The sequence below is a fragment of the Mesocricetus auratus genome, unplaced genomic scaffold (assembly GCF_017639785.1).
Source record: "Mesocricetus auratus isolate SY011 unplaced genomic scaffold, BCM_Maur_2.0 Super-Scaffold_100015, whole genome shotgun sequence".
Classification (NCBI taxonomy): domain Eukaryota; kingdom Metazoa; phylum Chordata; class Mammalia; order Rodentia; family Cricetidae; genus Mesocricetus; species Mesocricetus auratus.
Genome location: NW_024429198.1, coordinates 61,301,080 through 61,328,827, shown reverse-complemented (window position 1 = coordinate 61,328,827; position 27,748 = coordinate 61,301,080). Strand labels below are relative to the sequence as shown.

At 43.1% G+C, this 27,748-nt stretch overlaps 1 protein-coding gene across 4 annotated transcripts in view; it reads right to left on the bottom strand.

Moving 5' to 3' along the window:
* Wdr33 (WD repeat domain 33) overlaps nucleotides 1-27,748 on the bottom strand; it is a 91,949-nt gene that overhangs the window by 35,918 nt on the left and 28,283 nt on the right. The window contains exon 8 of one of the 4 annotated variants that reach the window (XM_040758008.1): nucleotides 5,640-6,575. The exons of 1 other annotated variant lie outside the window; for it this stretch is intronic. In XM_040758008.1, coding sequence (XP_040613942.1) covers nucleotides 6,406-6,575 — 170 coding nt within the window. In that variant the 3' untranslated portion in view covers nucleotides 5,640-6,405. Of the gene's footprint in view, nucleotides 1-5,639; nucleotides 6,576-9,191; nucleotides 10,524-23,557; nucleotides 24,498-27,748 lie in introns of those variants that run through there. 2 more of the 4 variants (XM_040758011.1, XM_040758013.1) reach the window with 2 other exon arrangements.

Here is a 27,748-nt window from a genome sequence, read left to right as displayed (position 1 = left end):
CATCAAAGATTAAAGGGGAAGAATGTAACAACCTCATATTCTTCAGTGCTCTGCTCTCCCAACTGCTGGGGTGAACACCAGGGTCGTAGGTTTAAGAGACACTCCCCTACACTGATGCAGAAAGCAATACGAAGTGCGTTAGAAAACTGGTCTACTGAGGTATGGATGTGTGGATGTGTACAGTTCAATAGTCAAATACCTCGAGCAAACATTTCCATACAAAGCAGGATAGTCAAAGTTGTTATCTGGAAAGCTAAAAAAATGTCATCACTAAAACATGTACAGGAGTATTTATCCTGGGTATACAAATGGACTTTGGACTCCCATCCAACAATGTGAGATGCACTCTCACCCTGAACTCTTGGGGAAGGGTCTAGGTCCTGCCCTGGATGAATTGACAGACTATGGACACTCCCATGGAGGGTCTCACCCTCCCTGGGGAAATGAGGGGATATTGGGAGGGCACGGGAGGAGGGGAGGGAAACAGAGAGGGACCTGGAATTGACATGTGAAGCAACCTTGTTTCTAATTTAAATTAAAACAAAAAACAAAAAACCATGTACAGGATTGATGGTGGGGCCCAGCAACTTGGGAAGACAAGATGGTCATCAGTTCAAGACCATCCTCAGCTGCAGCACGTGTATGCCAGCCTGAGTTCAAAGGGGGTAAGGAGACACACACACTGAGCCTGTAGCTCTGGCACTCAGCAGACCTCTGTGAGTTTGAGGACGAGCTGGTCTACAGAGCGGGAGGGGGGGCACCCAGAAGCCTGGCAGTGACAAGATTAACACAAAGACCTACACATCAAATGCCAGAGTACATGTGCAGAGCTTAACGTGCTCAGGAATGGGAGGTGGGAACAACGTTTGAACTGACAGTTTACGCTCAGCATGGTAATATAGGGAGATTTCTCTTTAAAAGGGAGTAGAGAAGCTAAGCTGGGTCTACGCTGCAGTAACAGTATTCACCTGTACAGGTCACCAGGGCCAAGGAAACACCAGAGGCACGACTGAAATTCTCACAAAGTCCAATCAAGAATAACAACAAGAGCTGATTAAGTGACACGCTCAGGTAAGCCTTCCTCCCAAAAAGTAAGACAGAAGGCGAATTGGCTCATTTTCAATTGGTCAGATAATGATTTTTTTTACCGTCCTAAGTTTAGGTACATAAAAGCACCACATATCCTAGTCTGGCCTTTCATTAACCTCATGATAATCAAGGCTACGTGCAGCATCAACTGTAACTAACATTCTTTTCAATGGTACCCATATCTTAAAGAAGAGCTGTGACAAAAGCACATCTTCATCAGAACCCAAATACTCCTGAACAGGCCCCACTGCCCAGCCTTCTACAGCGAGACTCATCACTCTAAGCCTCTGAGGATGCTGAGACGAAATGTATCCCAACTGGATCCTGACAATTTTCCTCAGTTGTTTTTGTTTTTTGTTTTTAAGAGACAGGGTTTCTCTGTATTGTTTTGGAGGCTGTCGGTCCAGCCCAGCCTCGAACTCAGAGATCCGTCTGCCTCTGCCTCCCGAGTGCTGGGATTAAAGGTGTGCGCCACCACCGCCCGGCTTATCCTCAGTTGTTAAAAGCAGGTATGAATCCCAGCACTCGGGAGGCAGAGGCAGGTGGATCCCTGTGAGTTCAAGGCCAGCCTGGTCTACAAAGTGAGTCCCAGGACAGCTTGGGGGTGTGGGAGGGGAGCGGCAGCAGAAATGAGAAACTTCAAATGGGAGATGATTATATACTACTTAGTTCCCATCATATTAAAAGTACCTTAATAAATACAATTGCGTCCACACTGGTTAAATAACTGAACACACATACTGGATAATTCAAGTAGTTACTCTACTCTCAAGGAGGCTAAGAACTTAACTCCCTGAGTATTGAGTGGAAGCTATGGACCATGGCTTCATTCTAAAGTGTAGACAAGTGTAGTGCAGTGTAGACAAGGGATATAACCAGGGGTAACATCAAGTCATAGCAACAGTATTCATCCTTGATAATGAGATCAAGACAGCAGCTGTTTTCCCCCCAAGAGAAATCTCCAGTGTAATCATGAGGAAGTACCTGATAAATCACAGGTGATGGATGGGTTACAAAATACAACAAAATCTTTCAGAAATAGACTCCAAGCCAGTGGGAAAAAATCCTGGTAGTTCTGAGAGGAAGAAAAAAAAAACCTCTGACCAGTGTGTGGTGGTACAGGCCTTTAAGCCCAGCAATCCCGAGACACACAGAGCACACATGTAAGCTTGTTCTACACAGTGAGTTACAGGCCAGGCAAGGCTACACTGTGAGAACTGTCTCAGCAAACAAAAAAAGCTTTGCATCTCGAATTCTGGAGCTAGTCAGGACCTTATTATAATAAAGGCATGCCATAAAGATCGTAGGAACGTTTAGGTTTTGCTTCTTCTTCTTTCCCTGTCTTTCTCTCTCTGCTACAGGCCAGCTAGGCCTGACAATGGCACAGATCCTGCTTCAGCCCGTGTGTGCCGCTACTGCAGGTTTGAACTTCCTTATCAGGTAAGTAATGACAACCCCAGATATGGAAAGTGTTTATTAAATCCGGGAGGTAGTGACGCACGCCTTTAGCCTCAGCACTCAGGAGGCAGGGACAGGTAGATCTCTGAGTTCGAGGCCAGCCTGGTCTACAGATGGCATTCCACGAGAACCAGGGCTACACAGAGAAACCCTGTCTCAAATCGACAAGAAAAGGAAGGAAGGAGGAGAAGGGAAAGAAGGAAATGAAAGACAGATGGAGGGGATATACACATTTATTAGAAGACAAAAGTATGGGCCAGGTGGCACTTGGGAGGCAGAGGCAGGCAGGTCTTTTTGAGTTTCTGCCAACCAGGGCTACACAGTGGTACAAAAGAAAACAAAACAAATAACCTACATTTGTTAGGTAGGAGTAAGAGTGTAGCGCAGCGGCAGATTACTTGAGAACTACTGAGTTCAGACTCGATTCCACACAACACAAACCAGACCCAAAACTATCCTTTATCAAACACAGTTTCATTCTGCCCTCGCTCTTCTCTGAGTAGTATCGAGAATGAACCATGAGAATTCTCATTTCTAAATACAACCTTCAGTGATTCCCTTGCACAGTAAAGGAATAATCCTTGGGCACACACTTGTAGTACCAGTATTCAAAAAACTACAGCAGGGGAGCGCCAGTCTGAGGTCCCCGGCTACAGAGATGCTGTTTAAGTAAAAGGGAACAGGCGGACAATGGCTCAGCAGTTGAGAGCACTTGTTGACACGGGAAAGGGCCCAAGTTGAATTTCTAGAACCTAGAATCATCCCTAACTTCAGTTCCAGGGGTTCCATCACCTTCCAGTCTCCTCCAGAACTAGGCATGTCCTTAGGGCATTCATACACACAGACATTCCAAAAATAAACTCTTTTAAAATCAACAGGGAGACTTTAAAAGGTAGAATAATGCTTTCCGCCATCTTGGTGCCTGAGGAGGCCTGCTGGGATCAGGACTTCTAAAAAGCAAGTGTGTCTGGGAGACAGTGTGTAAGGCCTTTTTTGCTGGCTATAAGTGAGGTCTCCAGAACCAGAGAGAGAATACAGCTCTTCTTAAAACTGAAGGTGTAACATTTAAAAAATGCAAAGACCATCTTGGCTAGATAGTCAACAGGCAGGACAGCTTTCAATCCACACAGCAATACCATTCCTAAGGTCTAATGACCTTGCTGTGTCCTTCCTGTGACTAATAGTATCATTCTTAGTACAAACGCTGCTGCTCGGCTCCCACTCTGCAGAATGTGTGTGTTGGAGGTGATGAAACTGGATTCTACGTGGACAAGAGATGTGCTTACAGGTATAAAGCAAAAAACAACAGAGTGACACCCAAGGCAAACCAAACAAAACCAGATTGATTTGGAAACAGTGGCATGGTTTGTGCCCTGTTCCGAAGCAACCTTCCTGCGAAGGCAATTGGACACAGAATCCGTGTGATGCTGTTCCCTTCCAGCATTTAAACTAATGGAAAGTAAATAAATAAAAGTGCATGTTTTTTTAAAAAATGAAAATTAAAAAAAAGTAGAACAATGGACTAGAGACGCTGAGCAGCTAAGAGCACTTGGTACTTTTCCTGAAGCCCTGGGTTTGGTTCGCAGAGCACAGACAGCTGTGACTCCAGTCTGGGGTCTGATGTCTTCCCAATTCCTTAGGCACTGCACACACCCTCACACAAACACACATGTAAGCAAAATACTAATATGAATAGTTTTTAAAACTTTGAAAAGATAGAACTAAATAGAACAAGTAAAATAATTTGGAGTCAATAAAAGTACTTCTTAGCAAAGAGTAAATTGGAAAAATTAGACAGCATAAAGCTTATAAAAGTGCCACAATATGGACGTTGATGGATGGAAAGGAGAATAAAGAAAAGGGAAAAGAGAAAGCCAAACTAAGGTGGCGCACGCCTTCAATCCCAGCACTCGGGAGGCAGAGGCAGGCGGATCTCTGTGAGTTGGCGGTCCGCCTGGTCTACAGAGTAAGTTCCAGAACAGCCTCCAAAACAATACAGAGAAACCCTGTCTCTAGAAAAAGGAAGAAAAGGAAAGAGGGAGAAAGGGAAAAGAAAAGGCAACTCCATCTAAGAACAGAATAAACTAAAGCAATTCCACATCAGACGACAGCACTCTCTTCACTGTACACTGAGCACAGTGAGGGTTACTCTCTAGGAAAAATAGACCTAACTCCAAAAGAAGGATGAGATAAGTAACCAATTTTACCAGTCACACAAATTACTATTCAAATATAGGATCAACTGAGGATTACAAGTCTGAGAAGAGTTGTGCTCGATTCAGTAGCACATATAGAAAGAAGTCTGATAATTAAATAGAAAGATCAAGACAAAGGAACAGCTTAAAGTGGCTCTAATGAATGAGAATTTGGAAGCAGACAAAACAGCTACACAAGAGTTAGGAGATTTCAGTCATTAAAAGCAAATGATGGACTGAGGTATGGCTCAGGGGTGAAGTGTTTGCCTAGCATGCGCAAGGTGCTGGGTACCTGGGGGAGGGGAGTAATAAAGACAGCAGAGAAGAATAAAACAGACCACTAAGAAAAAGGAAGTTTGTAAAATAAGCATCATCAGATGTGCTGAGTAAGACAACATCCGTCTGCTGATTCCATACGGCACAGAGACACAGAAACAAAGAAGGAAAATATTCAAATGGAATAGACTGCAAATTCAAAAGGAGTCCAAGGAAGCTGAAGTTAAGCGCATTTTGACCTAAACACAGAAAAATAATAACTTAAAGTGCATAGAAGGGCTGGTGAGATGGTCTAGTGGTTAAAATAACTTGCTACTCTTCAGGAGCAGAGTTCCAGGACCTTTAACTGCAGTTCCAAGGGATCTGACGTCCTCTTCTGGCCTCCAGGGACACACACATACACATTCTTTAAAAAAAAAGTTTCTCAGCCGGGCATTGGTGGCGCACGCCTTTAATCCCAGCACTCGGGAGGCAGAGGCAAGGCGGATCTCTGTGAGTTCGAGACCAGCCTGGATTACCAAGCGAGTTCCAGGACAGCCTCCAAAGCCACAGAGAAACCCTGTCTCGAAAAACCAAAAAAAAAAAAAAAAAAAAAAAAAAAAGGAAAAAAAGGAAAAAAGTTTCTAAAAATGTGTACAAGTGCCAAGGAAGCCAACTTGCTGTGCATACTAAGTACCAGGCTGGTGAGACTGTCTCGAAATTAAAGGGGTGGGGACATTAAACTAAGACACAAACCAGGAGGCTCAAACTATCATCTGACTTCTTGTCAGGAAAGCTGATAATAAATACACTGTTGTCTTCACATTTCTGAGGGAAGTCTGCCACGGTTGCGAAGCCTTTAAACCAGCCTGTGGGAGGCGGAGGCAAGAACTGGGTCTCTGTGAACTCCAGGCCAGCTGAGGCCAGCAGGAGTACATAATGACACCAGAACACCACTGTCTCAACAAACAAACACTAAAGTGAATTGTCAAAAACATCTTAAAAATTAAAGATTCCTTAGGGGAAAACTTCAGGAATTTACAACCCTACTGGAGAGATGAGGTCAGCCAGGAGTAAATAATGAAGACTGTTGTCTCAACAAACAGATAGAATTCTTCAGGGATTTACACCCCACTAGAGAGTTGGCCGAGCAGTTCAGAGCACTGGCTGCTCTTCCACAGGAACTGGGTTTGAGCCCCAGCCCTGGCACGGTGGCTCCCAACTGTGTAAATTCAGCTCCGGTGGATCCAACATCTTTGTCTGACCTCTTGGACACCGGGCACCCATGTGGCACAAAGGCACTCATGTACACGGTCATACATGTAGGCAAAATACTCACATACATTAAAATAAAATATAACTAAAAATAATGTAAGTACGATAAAATTTATTTGCTCAAGAAGCAAAACTAAGAACCTAAAATTTGGGGCTGGAGAGGTGGCTCGGCAGTTATGAGCACTGGCTGCTCTTGCATAGACACTGAGTTTGTTCCCAAGCATCCATTTACTGGTTTACAACAGTCCAGAACGCCAGTTCCAGGGAATTTAGTGCCCTCTTCTGGTCTCCACACACAGTGTTCTTTACATGCAGACGAAAACACCCACATGAATAAAATATAAGTAAATAAATCTTTAATTTGCACAGATGAAAGTTTTAATGACATTTAGAAAACCTGTGAGGAAAACTAAAGACAACTTAACAGTGGCATTCTCAATAGCTCATAAAATGAAGGAGCCAAGAAAAAATTATCATGGGCCAGCCAGCAAGGCGGCTTGCTGTGGAAATCTCACAACCTGAGTTTGATCCATGGAACCCACTGGAAAGAACCAATTTTCAAAAGCTGTCTTCTGACCTCAATACTTGTATACAGATTCACATACACATGAAACATTAAAGTAACATTTTAAAAAATAATGCACAGATCATCTTAGTTAGATATTCAACAGGCAGGACAGCTTTCAATCGACACAGCAATACCATTCCTAAGGTCTAATGACCTTGCTGTGTTCTGCCTGTGACTAATAGTATCATTCTTAGTGCAAACGCTGCTGCTCGGCTCCCACTCCTCAGAATGTGTGTTGGAGGTGAGGTCAAGGGCGTGCACACACGTGCCCTACAATGGGGGGGGGGGGGGGAATAACCTTGCCTGTTGTCCCCAGGTGCTGATATTTCCACATTCGTCTTTATTTATGGATTGTTTTTTAAGGCATCATCTCTCAGTGGCCTGAGCTCACTGGGTAAACTAGGTTGCCTGGTCAGTAAACCCAAGGGATTCACCTGTTTCCACCCCTAGAGTGAAGCCCCCAACCCGTGTGAGTTCTGGGGACTGGACTCAGGTGCTTATACCTGTGGGGCAAGTTCCTGAGCAACTAAGCTATCGCTCCAGTCCCCACTTTTAAAGTCTTAAATAAAACGAGAGAATAGACAACAGCTGTTGTTGAACAACAGAACAAAAATTATTTACATCTTTTAAAACGTAAAAGGAAATTAAAGGTAGAAAAGTGAAAGGAAAAAAGAGGAAGAGATTTCCTTCAAAAACTAATGGTGAACAGTGATACACTGCCTAAAATTAATAAATTATAAATAATAAATAAATAAACGAATCAACCAAACAAGCCAGCATACTATACCAGGTGTATAAAAAAGAATGTGTTACTGATATTCTAATAAGCACAGTTTTTAAATAAAAACCATCTTTGAGGATCTCTGGAGAAGACTGGAAGATTCCCACATTCTAAAATTCTTCCTTATGTGGTGTAAGATTGTACCTTGTAATATTTTTATAATTAAAAAAAATGTTAAAAACCTGAATAGTGGGGTTGGAGATGTCTCAGCAGTTTAATGTTTCTGCAGAGGACCTGAGTTTGGTTCCCACATAGCAGCTACGAGCCTCCAAAGGCTCCTACACACAAATGGCCTATATCCATACACTAAGGGGGCTATTTTTATTTTACATTCATTTGTGTTTGGTGTCCATGTATGTATGCCTGTGTGAAGGTGCCAGATCTTGGAGTTCAGACAGTTGTTAGCTGTCATGTGGGTGCTGGGAACTGAACCAGAATCCTCTGGAAGAGCAGTCAGTGCTCTTAACCACTGACCCATCTCTCCAGCCCGGAACAAGTGTTTTTAACTGGTGTAGGTAGAGCTGGAGAGACAGGTCAGTGGCTTGGTTCCCAGCACCTCATGAAAGCTTACAACCATTTTTAACTAGTTCCAGGGGATCTGGGTGATCCAGTGTTCCACAAATGTACATATCCAGGCAAATACTCATACATATAAAATAAAGATTTTTTTAATTAAATACGAAGATTTCCTAAAACAACTTTTTAAAATACTCTTATTGATTTTTAAGGATCATCTTACCAGAGTATAAATGATTACACACATGATGCTAAGGATGCATTCCCATGAGTAGATACAAATAGAAATGTACAAAGAAACTTAGAATAAAACTCTGTCTCAGCAAAGCATTCCTGTAATCTCAGCACTAGGGAGGAAGAGGCAGGAGGATCAATATGAGCTCCAGGTCACCATGGTCTATGTTCCACACCAATCAGAACTTAAGAGATGAAATTTCAACTTATCCCATCCCCCGCTGTTTTTCCCACAGAAAAGAAAAGGCCATTTACCTTGGAAAATACATGGCTCTGGCTTTAGCCCCAGAACATGAAACTAAGGCAGGAGAATTGTGAGGAGGGGAGGGGAGGGGAGGGGAGGGGAGGGAGGGGAGGGGAGGGGAGGGGAGGGAGGGGAGGGGAGGGGAGGAGAGGGAGGGGAGGGGAGGGGAGGGGAGCGAGCATGTGTATGTGGCAAACAGCTATAGTCTGCAATGTCACTAAGCAGTCAAAGAGTGAGAAGTAACAACAGAGAAAGATGAGCATGAGATAGCCCAGAGAAAGAAGAGCGTGAGATAGCCCAGAGAGAAAAGCAAAGAGCACCTGACTATGGTCATGTAAGCCGTTTTCTAAGGAAGTTTTCTAAAAATATTTTTGTATGTGTATAGGAATCCTGATAGCCTAGAGAGAGAAATAGCAAGCACATGAGTATATGTAAGGCAAACTACTTTCTGAGGTCATTTTTTTAAAAATGGGATTTTGTTGTTGTTTTTTGAGACAAGGTTTCTCTGTGTAGCCCTGGCTGTTCTGGTACTCACTCTGTAGACCAAGCTGGCATGGAACTCACAGAAATCCACCTGCCTCTGTCTCCAGAGTGCTGGGATTAAAAGCATGCACCACCATTAAAGGTGACTAAAACATTTGTATATATTTTTATAGGAATTCTAGGTATACAGCAAGGTCAGGCATGTTGATCACAAGGCCAGCACTTGGTGGCACAGACAGGATAAAGAGAAGTTCAAGGTCATCCTCCATTATCGTCAGGTTTGAGGCCACTATTCTTGTTTCAAACAGAAGAAAACAAAGGGGGGGGCCACAGCAAACTACTAATAAAATGGTGCTGACTTTGAATGGAGACTGAAAGGGAACCTGAGGCTGGCATTGTACTATTTTACTTCTGCTTTCAATATTCTTTTTCTTTTTTGATTTTCAAAATAGAGCTTCCCTGTGTAGTCCTGGCTGTCTTGGAGCTCACTCTGTAGACCAAGCTGGTCTTGAACTCACACAGAACTGCCTGCCTCTGCCTCCTGAGTGCTGAGACTAAAGGTGAGGGCCACCACCACCAAGATCTGGCTTAAATTTTCAATGAGTACTTACTACTTTTGTAAAAAGTAGACATTTTCAGGAGAAATCCCTTCCACATTTAGCCCAGTCAGTTCTTTCCTACTGGTGTGTTTAACGGGTCTTACAACCCTCCATTCTAACTTCCTTCCCCTGGATGAGGAAAACAGACAGAGCCCATGTGTTACCAGGCACGGCTGCAGGGGATAAACACCCTCAGGCGGTGCACTTCATCTTCAGCTGGGTTGGTTAGGAAACCAAATGACAAGCGTGATTCCACAGAGGTCCATGTGTTATACTCGCTGTCACTGTCATCAACTGACTTTCCCAACTTTACAGGACAACACATGTCAACACCAGAGTATTTAACCAGGTCGAATGAAAACAACTATACCAAAAGCAGGCAAGAGTGGCATGCTTGTGTTTCCTCAAGAGTGTTTCCTATATAACCACAGATTATGTGTCACTTATAAGCTAAGCATGCAGAAACCACATGATCAATGTGTCCCAGTGACAAAAACGCTGGTTAACCAGATATGTGTAACAGGGCTGCCTCTGTCTGGGGACTAGTGTGATGTCAGAATGTGTGACAGTGTGGCTCCCAGTTTCTGGACTGAACTTAGCTTCAGTCATCGGAGGGAACATAAAACCAAGGTCTAAGCCGTGGAGAGCAAGGCCTCTGTCTCACCCTCCTCTGTACTTAGGAGTGTGTCCTGGGCTGGAGAGACGCTCACTGCGTAGAGCACTGGCCGCTCCTGCAGAGGACGCGCTTACTTCCCAGCACCCACACCAGGCCGCTCGCCGCAGCCTGTCGCTCCAGATCCAAGAGATCGATGGCCTCTGCTGGCACCTGTGTGCAGGGGATACCTATAAACTCATGTAGGCACGTACAAACACATACATAAAAATAAGTAAAACTTGGAAAAAATGTTTCCTTTCATTGCACAATCTTAGGAGCACCAACAATAGAAGAAAAAAGCAGATGGTGATGGAGAAACAGGTTAGAAGGCAACCAAAGTTCTAATTCTCAAAGATTCATAGTGGAGGACTTGGTTGTCCTGCTTACTCGTTCTTGTTTCATTAGAACAGGACCTCACTCTGTACCCAGTGTGACCTAGAACTGGCTACGCAGCCCTAGTTGGCAAACTCTGTCTACCAAGCACTGTGATTACAGGCACACACCTCAGCCACACACTCACTGTAGTCTTCAATGTTGGCCAATAATGTGGCTCAGTGAGGAGAGTACTTGCTACATAAGCCTGACAAACTGAGTTTGAGTCCTGGAACCTGCAGTGAAAGAGACCGAGTCCCAAAATCTGTCCAGTCTGTTTTAGATCTGTATAGCAAAATTCATTGTAATATCTCAATAAACAAGAATTTACTTACCTAGAAAGCTTACAAAGCAGCTAATGGGTCAGAAAACATTTGAAAATCATGTATTCAAAAATGGAAGAAGGGGCCAAGTGTAAGAGTACACACCCACAATGAGGCTGGGGAACCACCATTCCAAGGCTAGCCTGAACTACAACTGCGAGACTGTCTCTCAAACAAAGAAACAACTATCGCACGCTAGTAGACAAAGGAAAAGTAACCCTACAGATGGGAAATGTAGGGAGTGACATTTCCTTAAGTGAACCCAGAATAACATAAAAGAAAGGTTTTTAAAGCCTTGAATGACAGACAGCACACATCTTTAGTCCCAGCACTTGAGACAGGCAGGCGGATCTCTAGCCAGCCAAGACTGTAATATTGTGCATGTGGCTTACATACAGTGGGTATTATCAATGAATGATACACCTAAATTAAGAGTCATCACTGAAAACAGTAATCACATGCTATCATCTCAATCTTCTCCCCTAAGCAAAGCTTTTCCTATCCTGATCACTTCCAACCTCCTCTTAACTCAGCTAAAGTGTGCATTCTAACTCACACTCATGCATGACTTTTAGTATCTTCCCTTGGTACATCTGACATAGGCAACACACATGTACTTTGCCCCACACTCAGAGGAAAGTGTCATTAACCATAATTTAGACCAAGAGACACAGTCAAGAAGACTACCCGAGTAGCAAAGCCAAGATTGTTGGCCACAGCTGAATGATGTAAATCAGAGAAAGAGTTAAGAGCTCAGGAGATACATCAACCCCAGAACCACATAAATGCCAAGAGAGTGATCCACCTGCAATCCCAGTGCTCAGAAGGTAGACGTGGGGGCTCACTGGGGCAGGGTTTCTGAACAACCAGCAGCACAGACAAGGTCTGGATGCAAGCGAGACCCTACCTCAACGAATGAAGCAGAGAGCAGTGCACAAACTCCTGAGTGACACAAACCTCAGGCTGCCACAGCATAGCCCAGGCATACAGGGATACACCCACAGAAGAGGGCATGCATGAACACGCTCTACAAACCCATACACGTGAACTTTGACTCCGGAGCTGCGGACGTGAGAAGCTCCACCATGTAAGCAGCAATTACATTTTTTGTTAACATTTTTAATGACATTTATTTCTTTGGGAGAGAGCACAAGCATTCAATTAAATGTATATGGAAGTCAGAGGACAATTTTGGGAGTTTCTTCATCATTTGTGTCTTGGAAAGTCAAACAGTGGTTGACATCAAGGTTGGTTGGCAAGTACATTTACCTGTTGAGCCCTCTTGTTTTAATTCTGTATTTAAAGGTGGTGATACACCTAGTAGTTCATTCCTCTTTAAAGGTGGTGATACACCTAATAGTTCATTCCTTTTTAAAGGTAGTGATACACCTAATAGGTCATTCCTCTTTATATTTTTTACTTATTTAATTTATTTAGAGAAGGGGTTTGTTTTCCAACTTTATCCTCCTTTTCCAAAGAAACAATAGACAAGCTAGGAGCAAATTTGCCCTCATCTGTTACAGAAAGGATGAAGATATAAACCAGTGTTTGTTTTTCTTTTTTCTTTCTTTTTTTTTTTGAAACACAACCCAGCCTAGGCAGTCCTTAAAATCACTGTGAGTCTCCTGCCTCAGCCTCACAAATACTAAGATTTAAAGAACACACTGTCACACAGTTACAAGTACACACACACACACTGATAAACACACCCCTAAACCTAAAATGGATTGTGGGCAAAATTCAGGGGTACATCTCTCTGTCATGTACAAGGCCCAGGGTTGTCTCTACAGCCCTGTAAAAACACAATCTTAACTTGGACCAATCTTTTCATGTGAAAAATCCTGTTCTGAAATCTTGATATCAACCAGGTATGGTGACTGAGTACTGGGATTAAAAGTGTGTGTTACCACTTCTCAAAGAAACATATGCCTTGCTTGTTCAATTTACTACAGACAACTCACAAATGTGCTCTCAATTCTTAATAAATGCTGAATAAGCCCTATCAATAAGCCTAACTTTTCTGGTTTTAAATTTCACTCAAGCTTTAATTAATTATGAGAGAGTTGAGGTCTATGGGATGAAGGTGACTCAGTCAGGGAAGTGTCTGCTATACAAGAGGAGGACTTGAGTTCACCTCAGAATCCATGAGGGGAAAAAGCATGTGTATAAGGATGAGGAGAAGGCTCAGCTGCTAAAGACACCAGCTATTCTTTCTGAGGCCGCAAGTTCAATTTCCAGTAAGCATGTGACAACCTAGAACTGTCCCACGTCCTCCTTTGACCTGCACAGGAGCCACATAAGCACATGGTGCACGGAAATGCAGGCAGGCAAAGCGCTCACACACACTTTTGAAATTTCATTTATTCTTGTAAGGATGGGGAGGTGTGCTGGCGGGCCAGTGTGGCCTAATTACAGTCCCTAATCCTCAATGACAGGCCCAGACTCAACAACAGCAAAATGAAGATGACTCCCGAGGAACCAACAATGACTTCTGACACTGACAGACACACACACACACACACACACACACACACACACACACACACACACACACACACACACACACACACACACGAGGACATGTACCTGCATAAACCCACAAATGCTTACATAAGGAATTCGATCTTAAACAGAATATGCTCAGCTGAGTGAGGTGACACATGCCTTTAATCCCAGCCCTCTGGAGGCAGAAGCAGATGGATCTCTGTGAGTTCAAGGTCAGCCTGGTCTACAGAGTGAGTTCCAAGGCAGCCAGGGCTACATAGTGACCCTGTCTCAAAAACCCAAACCCAAAAATTAAACACATACGAGACTATCCTTGATTTTTCATGAAAATATAACCTGGAGCTTACTAAAAGACACATTTTCTTCTAAAACCTTCAATTAAAAGTAATGTTTAAAAATTACCACTTTTGGCGCCAGGCGTTGGTTGCACACACCTTTAATCCCAGCACTCGGGAGGCAGAGGAAGGTGGATCTCTGTGTGTTAGAGGCCAGCCAGGTCTACAGAGGGATTTCCAGGACAAACTCCAAAGCTACAGAAAAACCCTGTCTCAAAAAACAAAACAAAACAAACAAAAATAAAATTACTACTTTTGGGGGCTGGAGAGATAGCTCAGTAGTTAAGAACACTGACTGCTCTTCAGGAGGACCGGGATTCATCCCCAGCACCCACATAGCAGTTTACAAGTGTCCATAACTCCCTGACACCCTCAAAGATATGCACATAAATAAAAATAAATTTTAAAAGGGGGTGTGAAATACTACTTTTTGTTATCGTTGCTGTTTTGTTACATTTGTTTTTTGAGACTGGGTTTCCCTGTGTAACTCTTCTGGCCGTCCTTTGAACTCACAGAGATCTGCCCATCTCTGCTGGGATTAAAGGCATGCACCACCACCCCCGGCTAAAAGTTGTCACGTTTATAATCAGAAAAAATACGTCATCATATAGAAACAGTCTTCACCCTATCATACAAGTACACAGTGCTGATTTTAAAGTAAATATAGTGCAAAAGAAGATAGCATTAAAAATAAGACTTTCAGACCAAGCATCTCCGGCCATCATTTTCACTGCTCATGGCGATGTTAGTGGTAGCTCCACCCCCAACAAGGTAAAACAAAACCAAAGAGAAAACCCTTTTCTTTGCCTATAGTCAACTTGACAGCTAACAGAGAATACCACAATTAATATACGTTGTTAATGTAAGGTAACAGTTCGCACATCATCATCTTTAAAAGTCTTCATTTACTACCTCCTGCTAAGTTGGATCCTACATAAAATGAACCGACTCTCGCCAACTGTAAAGACACAACTCATTAAGTGCCAAGGTCTCACTTTTAGATAATAAGCTTAGTGTACTATACTCTTCTGCTTTTCTAGTATCACAGGGAGCTAGTGATGGCTTAACAGTTAGAAGCACCTGCTGCTCTTCCAGAGGACCTGCGTTTTATTCCCAGAACCCACATGGCAATTCACAACAGCCTGGATGATGGTTTGAACGAGACATGGCCCCCATAGGTTCATCTGTCTGAATATCTGGTCACCAGTAAGTGGAAGTATTTTAGAAAGTGGAAGGATTAGAAAGTGTGCCCTCTCCTGACAGTGGTGGCACTCGAGGCTGAGGCAGGGGGAATAATCTCTAAATTACAGGCCAGCCTGGTCTACAGAGCAAGTTCCAGGACAGGTTCGAAAGTCACAGAGAAACCCTGTCTTGAAAAACCAAAAAACAAACATGCAAACAAAAAAAATGTGGCCTTACCAGTGGCCTTTAATTTCAGCACTCAGGAGGCAGAGGCAACCTGGTCTACAGAGTGAGTTTCAGGACAGCCAGGGCTACTCAGAGAAACTCTAGAGGCAATAGAGGGGAAGAGAGAGAAAAAGAGAAGAGAGGACAGAGGGGAAAGGGACAGGGAAAAGGAGGCAAAGGAAAAGAGTGGCCTTGCTGGAGGAGGTGTGTCATTAAAGGTGGGCTTTGTGGTGTGTGTGTGTGTAAGATTTATTTATTCATTATGTATGCAGTGTTCTACCTGCATGTATGCCTGCATGCCAGAAGAGGGCATCAGACTTCATTACAGATGGTTGTGAGTCACCATATAATTGCTGGGAATTGAACTCAGGACCTGTAGAAGAGCAGCAAGTGCTCTTAACGTTAACTCTGAGCCATCTCTCCAGCCCGGAACAAGTGTTTTTAACTGGTGTAGGTAGAGCTGGAGAGACGGGTCAGTGGTCTACTGTCTTGTAGAGGACCTGGGCTTGGTTCCCAGCACCTCATGATAGCTTACAACCATCTTTAACTAGTTCCAGGGGATCAGGGTGATCCAGTGTTCCACAAATGCACATACACATATGCAGGCAAAAACTCATACTTGAATGTTCAACACATTAAATTACATAAAGGATGCAGAGAGTGAGTTTCTGTAGGAGAACATTTACTGTGTACCATGCAAAGCACTGGGTTTGAATCCCCAGTACGGCGGATAAAAATGACAGATGTAAAATCAGGAAGTCCCACAGAAATTGAAGGGAATATTAAATACAGGGGTAGCCATCTCTGTTCCAATGAAATCAAACTATGTAGTCAAATATAAACCTAGCTTTAAATAAAAAAAAATATGGTTTAAGAACAAACAAAGACCAATGTCTCCATTTCCAAAAAACTAAAAGAACCAGATGTAGTAGTACAAACCTGTGTGTGACCTACCTCTCAGGAGGCAGAGGCAGCGGGTCCCTGCGAGTTTGAGGCCAGCTTGGCCAACAAAGTAAAACCCAGGCTATTAAGACAAACAAACCAATATATACATACCTGTCTACGGTATTGGGGTTTGGAATAAATAAATATAAGCTGCCCAAGTTTTTATGACTTCCTTTCTGGCCATGAAGGTGTGAGTTTGGAGCCTTTGTGTAAAGTCTAAAGCACTGTCTTGTAGGTATTTGCACCATGAGTGAATGTTGACTAGATCACTAAAACAGCCTTCCTTCACTGACACTACACATGCTCCCTGATTAAGGAATTAACCAAGCCTCCTTCAGACTAGTCTTTCAATTAGTTACTGTTTCAACAAGCTTCAGTTTCCAGTATCAGTTTCCTAAATCAAGACTCTGTCATTACAGAAGAATACATATGGGGGGGGGGTGCCCGCGCGCACACATGTGCCCATGCCAGAAATCAACCACAGATAATTCCCTGGATCATTCTCTACCTAATTTTCTGACACAGACTCTCTCGCTGAACCGGGAGCTCACCCATAAAGCTAGGCTGGCTGGCCAGAGCGCTCCAGGAATCCTCCCATCTCTGCCTCCCCAGCTCTAGGACTACAGGTACAACCAATGTAAAGGCTTGCATGTTTGTGTTAGAGACCTAAACCTGAGTCCTCATGCTTATACCAAATGCTACCAAATGAGCCATCTCCCCAACCCTCATTTTAAAAGGGATTTAAACATAAAGGAAAGAAACTATATTTAAAACAATTCTACAAAATACAATATTTTATGGCAACTGATTTAATTATTTCAGTAAGGCAAATCACTCAGATTATAGGTAATTTGCATCGCTCAAGAAATTAAAGCTTATAACCATAAAGCTAAACAAATAAAAATTCAAGTCTAGACTGGCAATATATTTGAAAAATAAGTAAATGAGAGTCTGCATCAATTTCTAGAAATTAAATGATTTCATCAGCAGAGAAAACATTATGGAACATTATTAACATCAAACTGGCAACTTAATAATCGGGGGTCCATGGAAACACAACTAACCCTGGGTACTGTGCTGGGAAACCTCAAGAAATGGGTAGGAGTTAAATACAAAAACAAAATGCTCTTCAATTCAAGACATCGCCTTTGCTTCTATCCCTGTTCTCTGTAATTGCTTGGTCAGACCCTGCACTCTCTATATCCTAGGATGAATTTGGCTCCCGCACTACAACTAACCAGTATCTCTTTACTCCCCAGCCAGCCAGTTGTTGGCCTAACATGTGTGAGAGCAGGACATACTGGAGAGACTGATGAAGAAGCCTAACCATCTTATCCACCTCTACCAAAACTGCCAAGAGACTGATGAAGAAGCCTAACCATCTTATCCACCTCTACCAAAACTGCCAAGGCCCTTCCCCAAAACTCCTAACTTTCTGCTCATGACACATCCAAGTTAAGTTAGCTGTTAGATATCTATGGCATTCCCGTTTACTTACAGAACTTTGCCAAGTCACAAAATTTTGTCTGAACAAGGCAGAGAAACCAGGATTACCAAAATACTGATGCAGGGAAAAGGACAGATCATCCAAATATACATCACCAACCAAAGTTCCACATCCTTGTCACAATGAATAATCACAAACACTAGATTCACCTAACAAGACAGATCATTAAATACTTCTAGAAGAGCTTGATAAGGCCAACTTTAATGTTGTACTGATGGATGGATGGACGGACGGACGGATGGATGGATATATTGGGGGTATAGGCTAACACGCACAAAATCCTAGTGCCACAGAATAGTCAGCTGTTTGCATCCATGTATCCCACACCTGCAAACTAAACCCACCTCAACCCGTGGCATCAGGAGTAAAACACTGAGACTAGCATGTATATTTTTTTCTTGTCCTTCTTCCCTAAACAACTATTTATCTACCCCCGACAATGTATTATGTAGTACAGGTAATGTAGAGATTATTTAAAAGAATACAGGAGGGTTGGAGGTGCACACAACAATGGACAGCTTGCGTAGCTCTGAGTTTAACCCCTAGTGCCAAAATAAATAAAAGGGCATGAGAGAATATGTTTAGGCTATCTGCAACTACCATTGTATATAAACAATTAGAGCATCTGCAACTTTGGTATCTGCAGAGATCCTGGAACCCATTGTGAAGGAACAGCCATATGCTTCTAAAATAACCACTTTTATAGTAGAATCCAGGAGCCTGTGAAATTAGCTCTGTAAATCACCTAACAGTATCTAACATTGAATACTGTACATGTAATAACTAGTGTGACGGTTCTCATAAACTCATTTCACTCACAAACTAACTCAAAGGGGTTATTATTAAATCATCACTTTTTCAGCAGTAGAACTTCCCCAGGGTTCCATCATGTTGCTATGGTTAACATGTAGGGTTAGGATGGTGTTTTATAGATATATGACTGTGTGCTTATAATTCTATATAGCACCCTTTCTTACACACCCATTTTGGTATTGCTGGTTTGATTTTGTTGGGGAGGAGGTGTTCTTTGAAGCAGAACATTTACTATGACTATGGGCACGGCTGTAGGGGCTTTTTCCTGACTGGCTGATGAGGAGGCCCACTGAAGGAGATCAGTGCCAGCCCTGGACAGATGACACAGTTGCACAAGAAAGCCACATGAACAAGGGACAGCAGACAGTGAGCACTATTCTCTGCAGCTCAGTCACAGTCGCAGTCGCCTCCACGTCCACACCCCAGCTTCCTCAATGAAAGAAGCCAACCCCTCCTCCCCAAGTTACCTTCCGGTCAGTGTCTCTCATAGAAACAGAAGCCAAACTGGGACACTACTCTACTAGACTGACCTTAAAATCCTGGGGTCAAGAGATCTGAAGTAGGCCTCCCAGGAGCCATAACAACGTGACAAGCCACCCTGTTTACTTCAGTATACTAACTTGTCTCATGTTTAATTTAGTGGGAAAAATTAATGTAAACCAATTAAAGAAATTAGGACAATTCTAACAAACAAAAAAATGACATAAAGGAATCTAAAAATATACTAGAAGAAAATAGTTTAATCGAAGCATTTTTCTAACCTAGGAGGTTAGCATACTAAAAAGGGAAAGGAGGCATGACAGACTCTCTGGAGCTCTGAAAAATCTCATGTTAACAAACAAGGAGCTTGATGTGTTTAGTGTAAATACCATACGCACACACACACACACACACACACACACACACACACACGCACGCACGCACGCACGCACGCACGGAAACAACTTAAGAGTAGTATCAAATCAGCACAGTAGCTCATGCCTGTAAGCCCAGCACCTGAGACATAAGACCACCATGAGTTTGAAACTAGCTCATGCTACACAATGAGGCTCTCTCTGCTTCAACAGTCTAAATAAGGAGATGGCTTGGGGTAGACTGCTTGGTGCACAAGTGAAGATGCACAGCCCCCAGGTAAAAGGCCCAGTGTGCTCACCAGACCCCAGCACCTCAAGGGTGGAGGGAGGAGGGTGGTTTGAGCTTGCTGGCCAGCCAGCATAGCCATGAATCCTCAAACTCGAGGCTAGATAAAGTCACTGGAGACCTCACCGCAGGATGGTAAGAGAGCTAAAACAGAATACGCAAATGTTCTCTAGTCTTGGTGCAAATGCGTGACTTGAGCAGTAGCATACATGTGTACATATACACACCTTAGGACAGACAGGCAACACTGCATCCTTAACCTCCTTAACCCTTTTTAAAAACTATATAGAAATGCAGTCTGCTTAAACACCGTGAAAGCCAACCAACCACTAAACATAATTTCCCTGACAGCCAGTAAGAAAATGAAGCACAATTTCAACAGTTTATGTAACCATCCACTCTATACTCTTCTACACAAAACCTTTCCACAATCAAATCCAAGTATGTACTATAGTCTCCATCCTCAACATTCTAGAGACCCATACAAGATAAACCCAATCCTTCCTCCCCACAAAATCATCTAAGTGTCTCTGAATGAGGGCTGAGGAAATGGGTCAGTTGATTAGGTACCTACCACACAAGGTAAGAACCAGAATTTATCCCTACCCCCACCCCACATAGATAGTGAGGGAAGTGCGTGCACTTCAATTTCAGTGCTGGGAATACAAATACAGCAGGATCCCTGAGGCTTGCTAGTCAGCCAGTCTAGACATCAGCTATAGGTATGTAGATTGTGAGAAGGCTGGATGTGGTCATATATACCTGTAACCCAGAACTTGGGAGGGAGGCAGGGAGCTCTGTGAATTCAAGGTAATTGCAGCCAACACAATGAATTCCAGGTTGGCCGCGCTATGTGAGACTCTGGTGCAGGCTGGGGTGCAGATGTAGGTGCACATGTTTCGCTGCATTGCTCAGGATAGAGTTCCATCCTCACGATGGTTCACAAACACCTGTAAGTCCAGCTCCTGGGGATCCAACACCTTCTTCAGACCTCCAAGGACACCAGGCACACGTGGTATACAGACATACATGCAAGCCAAATACTCATTTTTTCTTTTTTAAAAAAGGACCTATGTCTTATTACAGTATCAAGGTGCCGTCCTCCAGGCAACTTGTATTCCAAAACACTGTTTCGCAACGGAACCTATAATGCCCCGGATAAGCACGTTGTGTCAAGTGGGAGCGGGGCTATGCTCTTGAATGCCAATTCTCCATCTTTTTTCTTGAGACAGGGACACTCCGGGATCCGAGGCTCACTATTTCAGCCAGCCTGACTAGCCAGCAAGCCCAAGGAGACCTGACTCCTTCCCGGCAGCAGGTCACATCCAGACTGTACACGGTACTGGGGATCTAGACTCTGGTCTTCATGTGCCTGCACAGCAAGTACTTTACAAAATGAATATCCCCAGCTCTAGCATTTTGGAAAGATCCCTTACCTCTGTCTGTTCAGAGCCTGTGCAATATAGCACGCTGCTACCATGTTTTAAAATATATGTAGCAGTCTTTTGCTACAGTACCTTTTAGAAGAGTACAGAATATTAAATGTAAGAAAATGCAGTCGGGCTGGAGTGATGGTTCAGAGGTTAAGAGCACTGGCTGCTCTTCCAGAGCTCCTGAGTTCAATTCCCAGCAACCACATGGTGGCTCACAACCATTTGTAATGAGATCTGGTGCCCTCTTCTGGCGTACTATACATAGTAAATAAATAAATCTTTAAACAAACAAAAGAGAGAAAAAGCATTCATCAGACCTGACAAGAATTAAAAACAAGAATCGGTCTTCTTTAGCACAATAAATATTGCTTAATATCACAAAGGCTTCTGTTGGAAATAAAGTCTTGCGCCGCCTGAGTTTCTGGAGTCTACCTGTGTACAACTTTGTACCACTGTGTTTCCATGAGTATTTCCTAATTGTTTCAATATGGAGGACTAATTAAGGTTTCCACTTTTAAAATTATTCAGTCAGGCATAGTGGCAAACGCCTTTAATCCCAGCAGTGGAGAAACAGAAGCAGGCAGATCTGTGGGACTTTGAGGCTTACAGGACATAGTGAGACCAAAAAAAAACAAAAACAAAAAAGCAACAACAACAAAAAAAAAAGTTACGAAGGGGGGATCAAACTACTATGTACCTTTGTATGTATTTTGCCTAGATGTGTATCTATGTACCACCTATGTGCCAGAGGAGGGCATTAGATCCCCTGTAAATAAAGTTACAGACAGCTGTGAACCATGATGTGGTTTCTGGGAATGAAACCTGGACCATTTTTAACCAGTGAGTCATTTCCAGCACTGAAAATTTCTATGTTTGGTATTTCAAACCTGGATACTAAGAGGACTTCTCAAAATCTTTAACAAGCAAAGAGAAGTTCTACAAATGACACCAACAGTTAAGTGTTAAATGCATTCAAGGACTGGAGAGACAGACCAACAGTTAAGATGCCTATACGCTCTTCTGGAGGATACAAGTTTGATTCCTAGCACCCATGTGGGGCAACTCACCACTACCTATAACTCAAGTGTCAATACATGGCATCCACTTACACACACAATTTAAAAATAAATCATTAAAAAAAAAAAACCTGGGCCGGGCGTTGGTGGCGCACGCCTTTAATCCCAGCACTCGGGAGGCAGAGGCAGGCAGATCTCTGAGAGTTCGAGGCCAGCCTGGTCTACAAAGCGAGTTCCAGGACAGCCTCCAAAACAATACAGAGAAACCCTGTCTCGAAAAATCAAAAATAAAATAAAATAAAATAAAAAACCTGAAATAAAATACATTCAAGGGGGAAAGTTAAGTTCAAGATAAGCTTCAAGAGATTTAATAGTGGGCATGGCTTATTTTTAAAAGACATAAGTACGAAGACCTAGAAACCACCATTTCTTCGAGTAGGAATTCTTGAGGCTGGAGAGACAGCCAGCAGTCAAGAACACCTGTTGTTCTTCAATTTCCCAGGCAGAGAACTCAGGTTTTACCCCCATCATCCATATGGTAGGTAGCTCATCACCATCTGTAACTCTAGTTTCAGGAAATCCAGCACTCTTCTGAGTAATGCAGACATACAGGCAGTCAAGACATGAATAAAAGAACTGATTTATGTACTTTTATGTGCGTTGGTGTTTTGCCTGCCATATGCCTGTGTGATGGTGTTGAGTCCCCTGCCTGTGCCTCCCAAGTGCTGGGTTTAAAGGTGTGCACCACCACCTCTGGTGAGGCTGACTGCTTCCATTACTAATACTGACTGACTGCTGTAAAAACCTGAGATCGTGGGCTGCCTTAGTGGCACATGCCTTTAGTTCCAGTTCTCAGGAGGCACAGGCAGGTGAATCTAAGTTCAAGGCCAGCTTCGTCTACATAGCAAGCTCCAGGATAGCCAAAGTTACATAGCAACCCTGGCTCAAAAAATAGACTGGGGTCCTATCAGGTAGGTCATCTATGAGTTCAAAACCAATAAAGAGTGAACGTATTAAAACCCATCTGGGGGTGGGGGTGGGGTGGGGCAGTAGGGACTGACCGCGTCGGATGGCTCCTGGCTCTTGTGCATGACTCTGCAAGAACACCCAGCATGGAGAGTGAGCACTCCGCTACTGTGCTACATTCCCAGTCGCTGGCTTTTTTGAGAGAGGGTCTCATGTAGTCTAAACTGCCCTTCAACTCCTGATCCTCCTGCTTCCTGCTTTTAACCCGTTAAGCAAGTTAGGAACACACTGACTTAGCTCTATCCCCAGAACTAAGGGCAAGGACAGTGTGCACAAGGACAGTGTGCACAAGGACAGTGTGCACAAGGACAGTATGCACAAGGACAGTGTGCACAAGGACAGTGTGCACAAGGACAGTGTGCACAAGGACAGTGTGCACAAGGACAGTGTGCACAAGGACAGTGTGCACAAGGACAGTGTGCACAAGGACGGGAGGCAGATGCAGAGGCCGAGTGTCAGGTCAGCCTGGTCTACACAGTAAACAAGCAAACAAACCAACCGTAGAGGCTAGGCGTATAATATACACATGTGATCCCTGCACTTGGGGGGCCAAGGCAGGACAATGAAGACTTCCAGGATACCATTGGATAAATAGTAAAGGTGGTGGCGCACGCATTTAATCCCAGCACTCGGGAGGCAGAGACAGGCGGATCTCTGTGAGTTTAAGCCAGCCCGGTCTACAGAGTGAGTTCCAGAGTAAAAACCTTGTCTCAAAAAAACAAAAGAAAGAAAAGAAAAATTAAAAAACACTAGGTATTATAACAGCATACAACTCTACTACTCCAAGAAAACCAAATTGGTCTTCAAACCATTTTTCACTTTATGTACAACAGTTAAGGTAAGCAAAGATGGAAAGAATAAAGCTCAAAAGATTCCTGTAAAAATATGAATGCGCATAAAGTATCGATGACATGCTTCGAAAGTTATGTATTGTCTCTTCCCAGTCTTTTCAGGAAATACAAGAGAAAAACTCTTCCTCAGAATAAGACACTACCACAGAGATAAAGATAAGCTTGTGTGTATAAAATACAAAACCACCTAGTTGTTTGATTAAATGAGTTGTCAGAAGTATTTAAATACCAGCACACATTCTGCCAATGGAAGGAGTTACTCTGGTGTCTTAGTTACTTCTCCATCACTGTGATAAGACACCATGGCCAAGGCAACTGAACGAAGGAAGCGTTCATTTGGTGCTTACAATCTTAGAGGATAAGTGTCCAAAATCAGCATGGCAGGAAGCATAGCAGGAGACGGCAGGCAGGCAGCAGGCAGAAGTGGTACTCAGACAGCAGCTAGTAGCCGACATCCTGATCTACAACAAAGCTGCAAGAACAGAGCTGCCTAAACCCTCTGACATCAGACACAGAGCTACATAGTCTGTCCTGCTGGGTTTCAGTCTTGCTTTATCCAGTAAATCATTCTCTCATTGTGTCACTGTATGTTGGAAGCATGTACCTGCTTTGTGATCTTATAGAAAGTGATTAAGAGACTGCCTTGAGTCTCAGAAGGGACTTTTAAATTGTAATGTGACTGTGAAAGACTAAGGGCTTTTGAAGTTGAATTAGTTTAGTTTTGTTGCTGTGAGACAGGGTTTCTGTGTTTAACTGTCCTGGAACTCTCCTTGTAGAGTAGGCTGGCCTCAAACTTGCAAAACATCCATCTCCCTCTGTCTCTGGAATGCTAGGATTAAAGGTATGTGCCATCACCACCTGGCGTTTTTTGTTGTTTTTTCAAGACAGGTCTTGCTATGTAGCTCTGGCTGTTCTGGAACTCACTGTGTAGACAGACTAGCCTTCAACTCAAAGATCAGCCTGCTTCTTGACTCCCAAGTGCTGGAATTACAGCCATGTGCCACTACTCCTGGCTTTTGAACAAAACGCATTTTTGCAAGCCCATGAGGACCTGGGAGTGGAATGTGGTGGTGTGAATGAGAAATGTCACCATAGGTTCATGAGTGAATTCTTGGTTCACAACTGGTGGGAAGATCAGAAGCTGCGGCCTTCCTGGAGGAGTCACTGGGGGCAGGTTTTGATGGTTTCCAGTTGCCTCTCTTGTCTGCTGCCGGCATGCTTCCCTCAATGAAGCCCATGGGCTCTAACCCTCTAAACTGTCAATCACCCCCAAAAAGCTCTTTCTTCTATCATTTGCCTTCATCAAGGTGCCTTCCAATAGCAACAAGGAGAGCAGCCAGGACAGCAATACAGACTATATTATAAAGATAACACTATGTTTTTGTCTTTACAAATATATAGATAGGATTTTGCATAATGCTATACAAATATTATAGATAGGTAGTAAGCAAATTATTCACAATAAAGACTCTATTTTTCCCCTTGAATACCAAGTCTCTGTAAACACGTCTTTACATAGTTTAAGTCTTCTACCAAACTAAAAGATCTTTGTAGTGGAGGAAAAACCACAGTTGATGGGAGAAGTCTTTCTGTGTATATGTCTTATTGGTTAATGAATAAAACACTGTTGACCAATAGGGAAGCAAGATAGGCAGGACTAGGAGAGAAACAGGATTCTGGAAAATGTACTAAGGAGTTGCCATGTGATCCTGAAAGCACAGGCCCCATGAGTCTGGCTTTCTCAGTAAGTTAAGACCTTATAGAAATACATATATTAGTAGTTATAGATTAATACTTAAGACAGAACTAGCCTATAAGAAGCCCTAGACATTGGCCAACAGCACTGTAACTAATAGAGTCTCCGTGTGGTATTTGGGGGCTCTAAAGAGGCGAGGGGATCCAGCCGGGAATCACACAGCACAGTTGAAAGCACTCAAGAAAACTACACATGGAAACTTATCATGAATGCTGCGGGGGGGGGGGGGCACACGCCTTCAAACGCAGCACCCAAGAGGCAGAGGCAGGCGGATCTCTGTGAAGCCAGCCTGGTGAAGAGAGCTAGTTGCAGGACAGTCAAAGCAACACAAAGAAACCTTACCTTGGAAAAAAAAAACAAAAAACAAAAAGGAAAAACAAAGTATGAATGCTATTCTTTGTCTTAGACTGTGGGGTGAATATATGAGTTCATTTCTTCTTACTCAGTGTTAGTATTTGAAAAGACAGCCAGCACCTTAGAGGGTAAGTCGGGAAAAATGTCGTGAGTTTTAGGCCAGCATATGCTACACAGTGAATTCAAAACCAGCCTGAACTGCATAGCAAGACCCTTTAATAAACAGGTATGATTTCGTTTTGCTTTTAGAGACAGAGTTGCACCTTGCCCAGACTGACCTCAAATGCTATGTAGCAAAGGATGACCTTGAGTTCTGATCCCGCTCTCTCCACCTCCTCACTGCTAAGGTTGGATGGAAGGTCCGAGCTACCAATCTGTTTTATGCAGTGCTGGGAATGATCCCAAGACTTACTGCACGCTAAGCAAGCACATTCAAACAGACTCATTCGGAACCCAGGCACTGCCTCTTGAACTACCGCAGGTGCCCTTTCTGTACGTTTATATAATCTAGCAGATACCGTGCAGCCCATTTGCAGTTTCAACTATTCAGTGTGATTTAATGTTTTTGTGGTTCAATATGTGGTACATAAAAAAAAAATGTAACCTACCTATATGGTCAGTTTTTCAAAGAAAAGTACTGAACTGAATTTCCTTCTGCCCACACTCTCCCTCCACCCCTATCAAAATCTCTACTTCAAAGACTATCACCATAGCCCAGCTAAACAATCAATGATGACATTTCTTTTAAAATATAAAGGTTAGGGATATAATTCAGTGGTTGGGTTACTGGCCTAGCTTGTGCCCTGGGCTACATACATAAAATAAACTCAAGTCAAACATCCTACCTTCAAATCCAAGCCCTACTTCTTATACTGTATGTACGATCTCTGGCAGGTTAATTTAACTTCCTAGTGACCATGTCATTCATTTGTAAAGTGAGAAATACTCAATTTTTATCCCAAAGTGTTGCTGCTGATGCTAAATTAAGTACTTAAACTATGCCTGATCAGTGTGCCAGCTATCAGTGCTAAAATCCAGAAGGTAAAACCTCAAGTGCACTTCTGTAAGTATACACCACTCAGTAAAATGTATTTTAGCATTCTCAACGGTTATATGTTTTCAACTTGGTAGCAAAGCTTGCTTTGCTTTTAGAGACAGGGTGGCAATCTTCTGCGCTCTTCTGTGTCAATGAAAGTATTTCTAACCAGCATTATGAAGTCTACTATCTGGTCTGCTCTTAAGACGCTAACAGCTTAAAGCACTTTACTAGAAGAAAAGGACAAAGGTGTCTAAACTCTGGTATACAAGGGACATTTACAATATGTCCCCAATTCTATGCTACACTCAATTTCATAATTTTATCAATCAACAAGCAGTCCCGTGTTTCTTTTTTTTTTTTTTTGGTTTTCCAAGACAGGGTTTCTCTGTGGCTTTGGAGGCTGTCCTTGAACTAGCTCTTGTAGACCAAGCTGGCCTCGAACTCACAGAGATCCGCCTGCCTCTTCCTCCCAAGTGCTGGGATTAAAGGCGTGTGACACCAACGCCCGGCTAACCAGTCCCGTTTTAAACATTATGCTTTCCTTGTATAACTTATTTTACATGAAGATTTAACA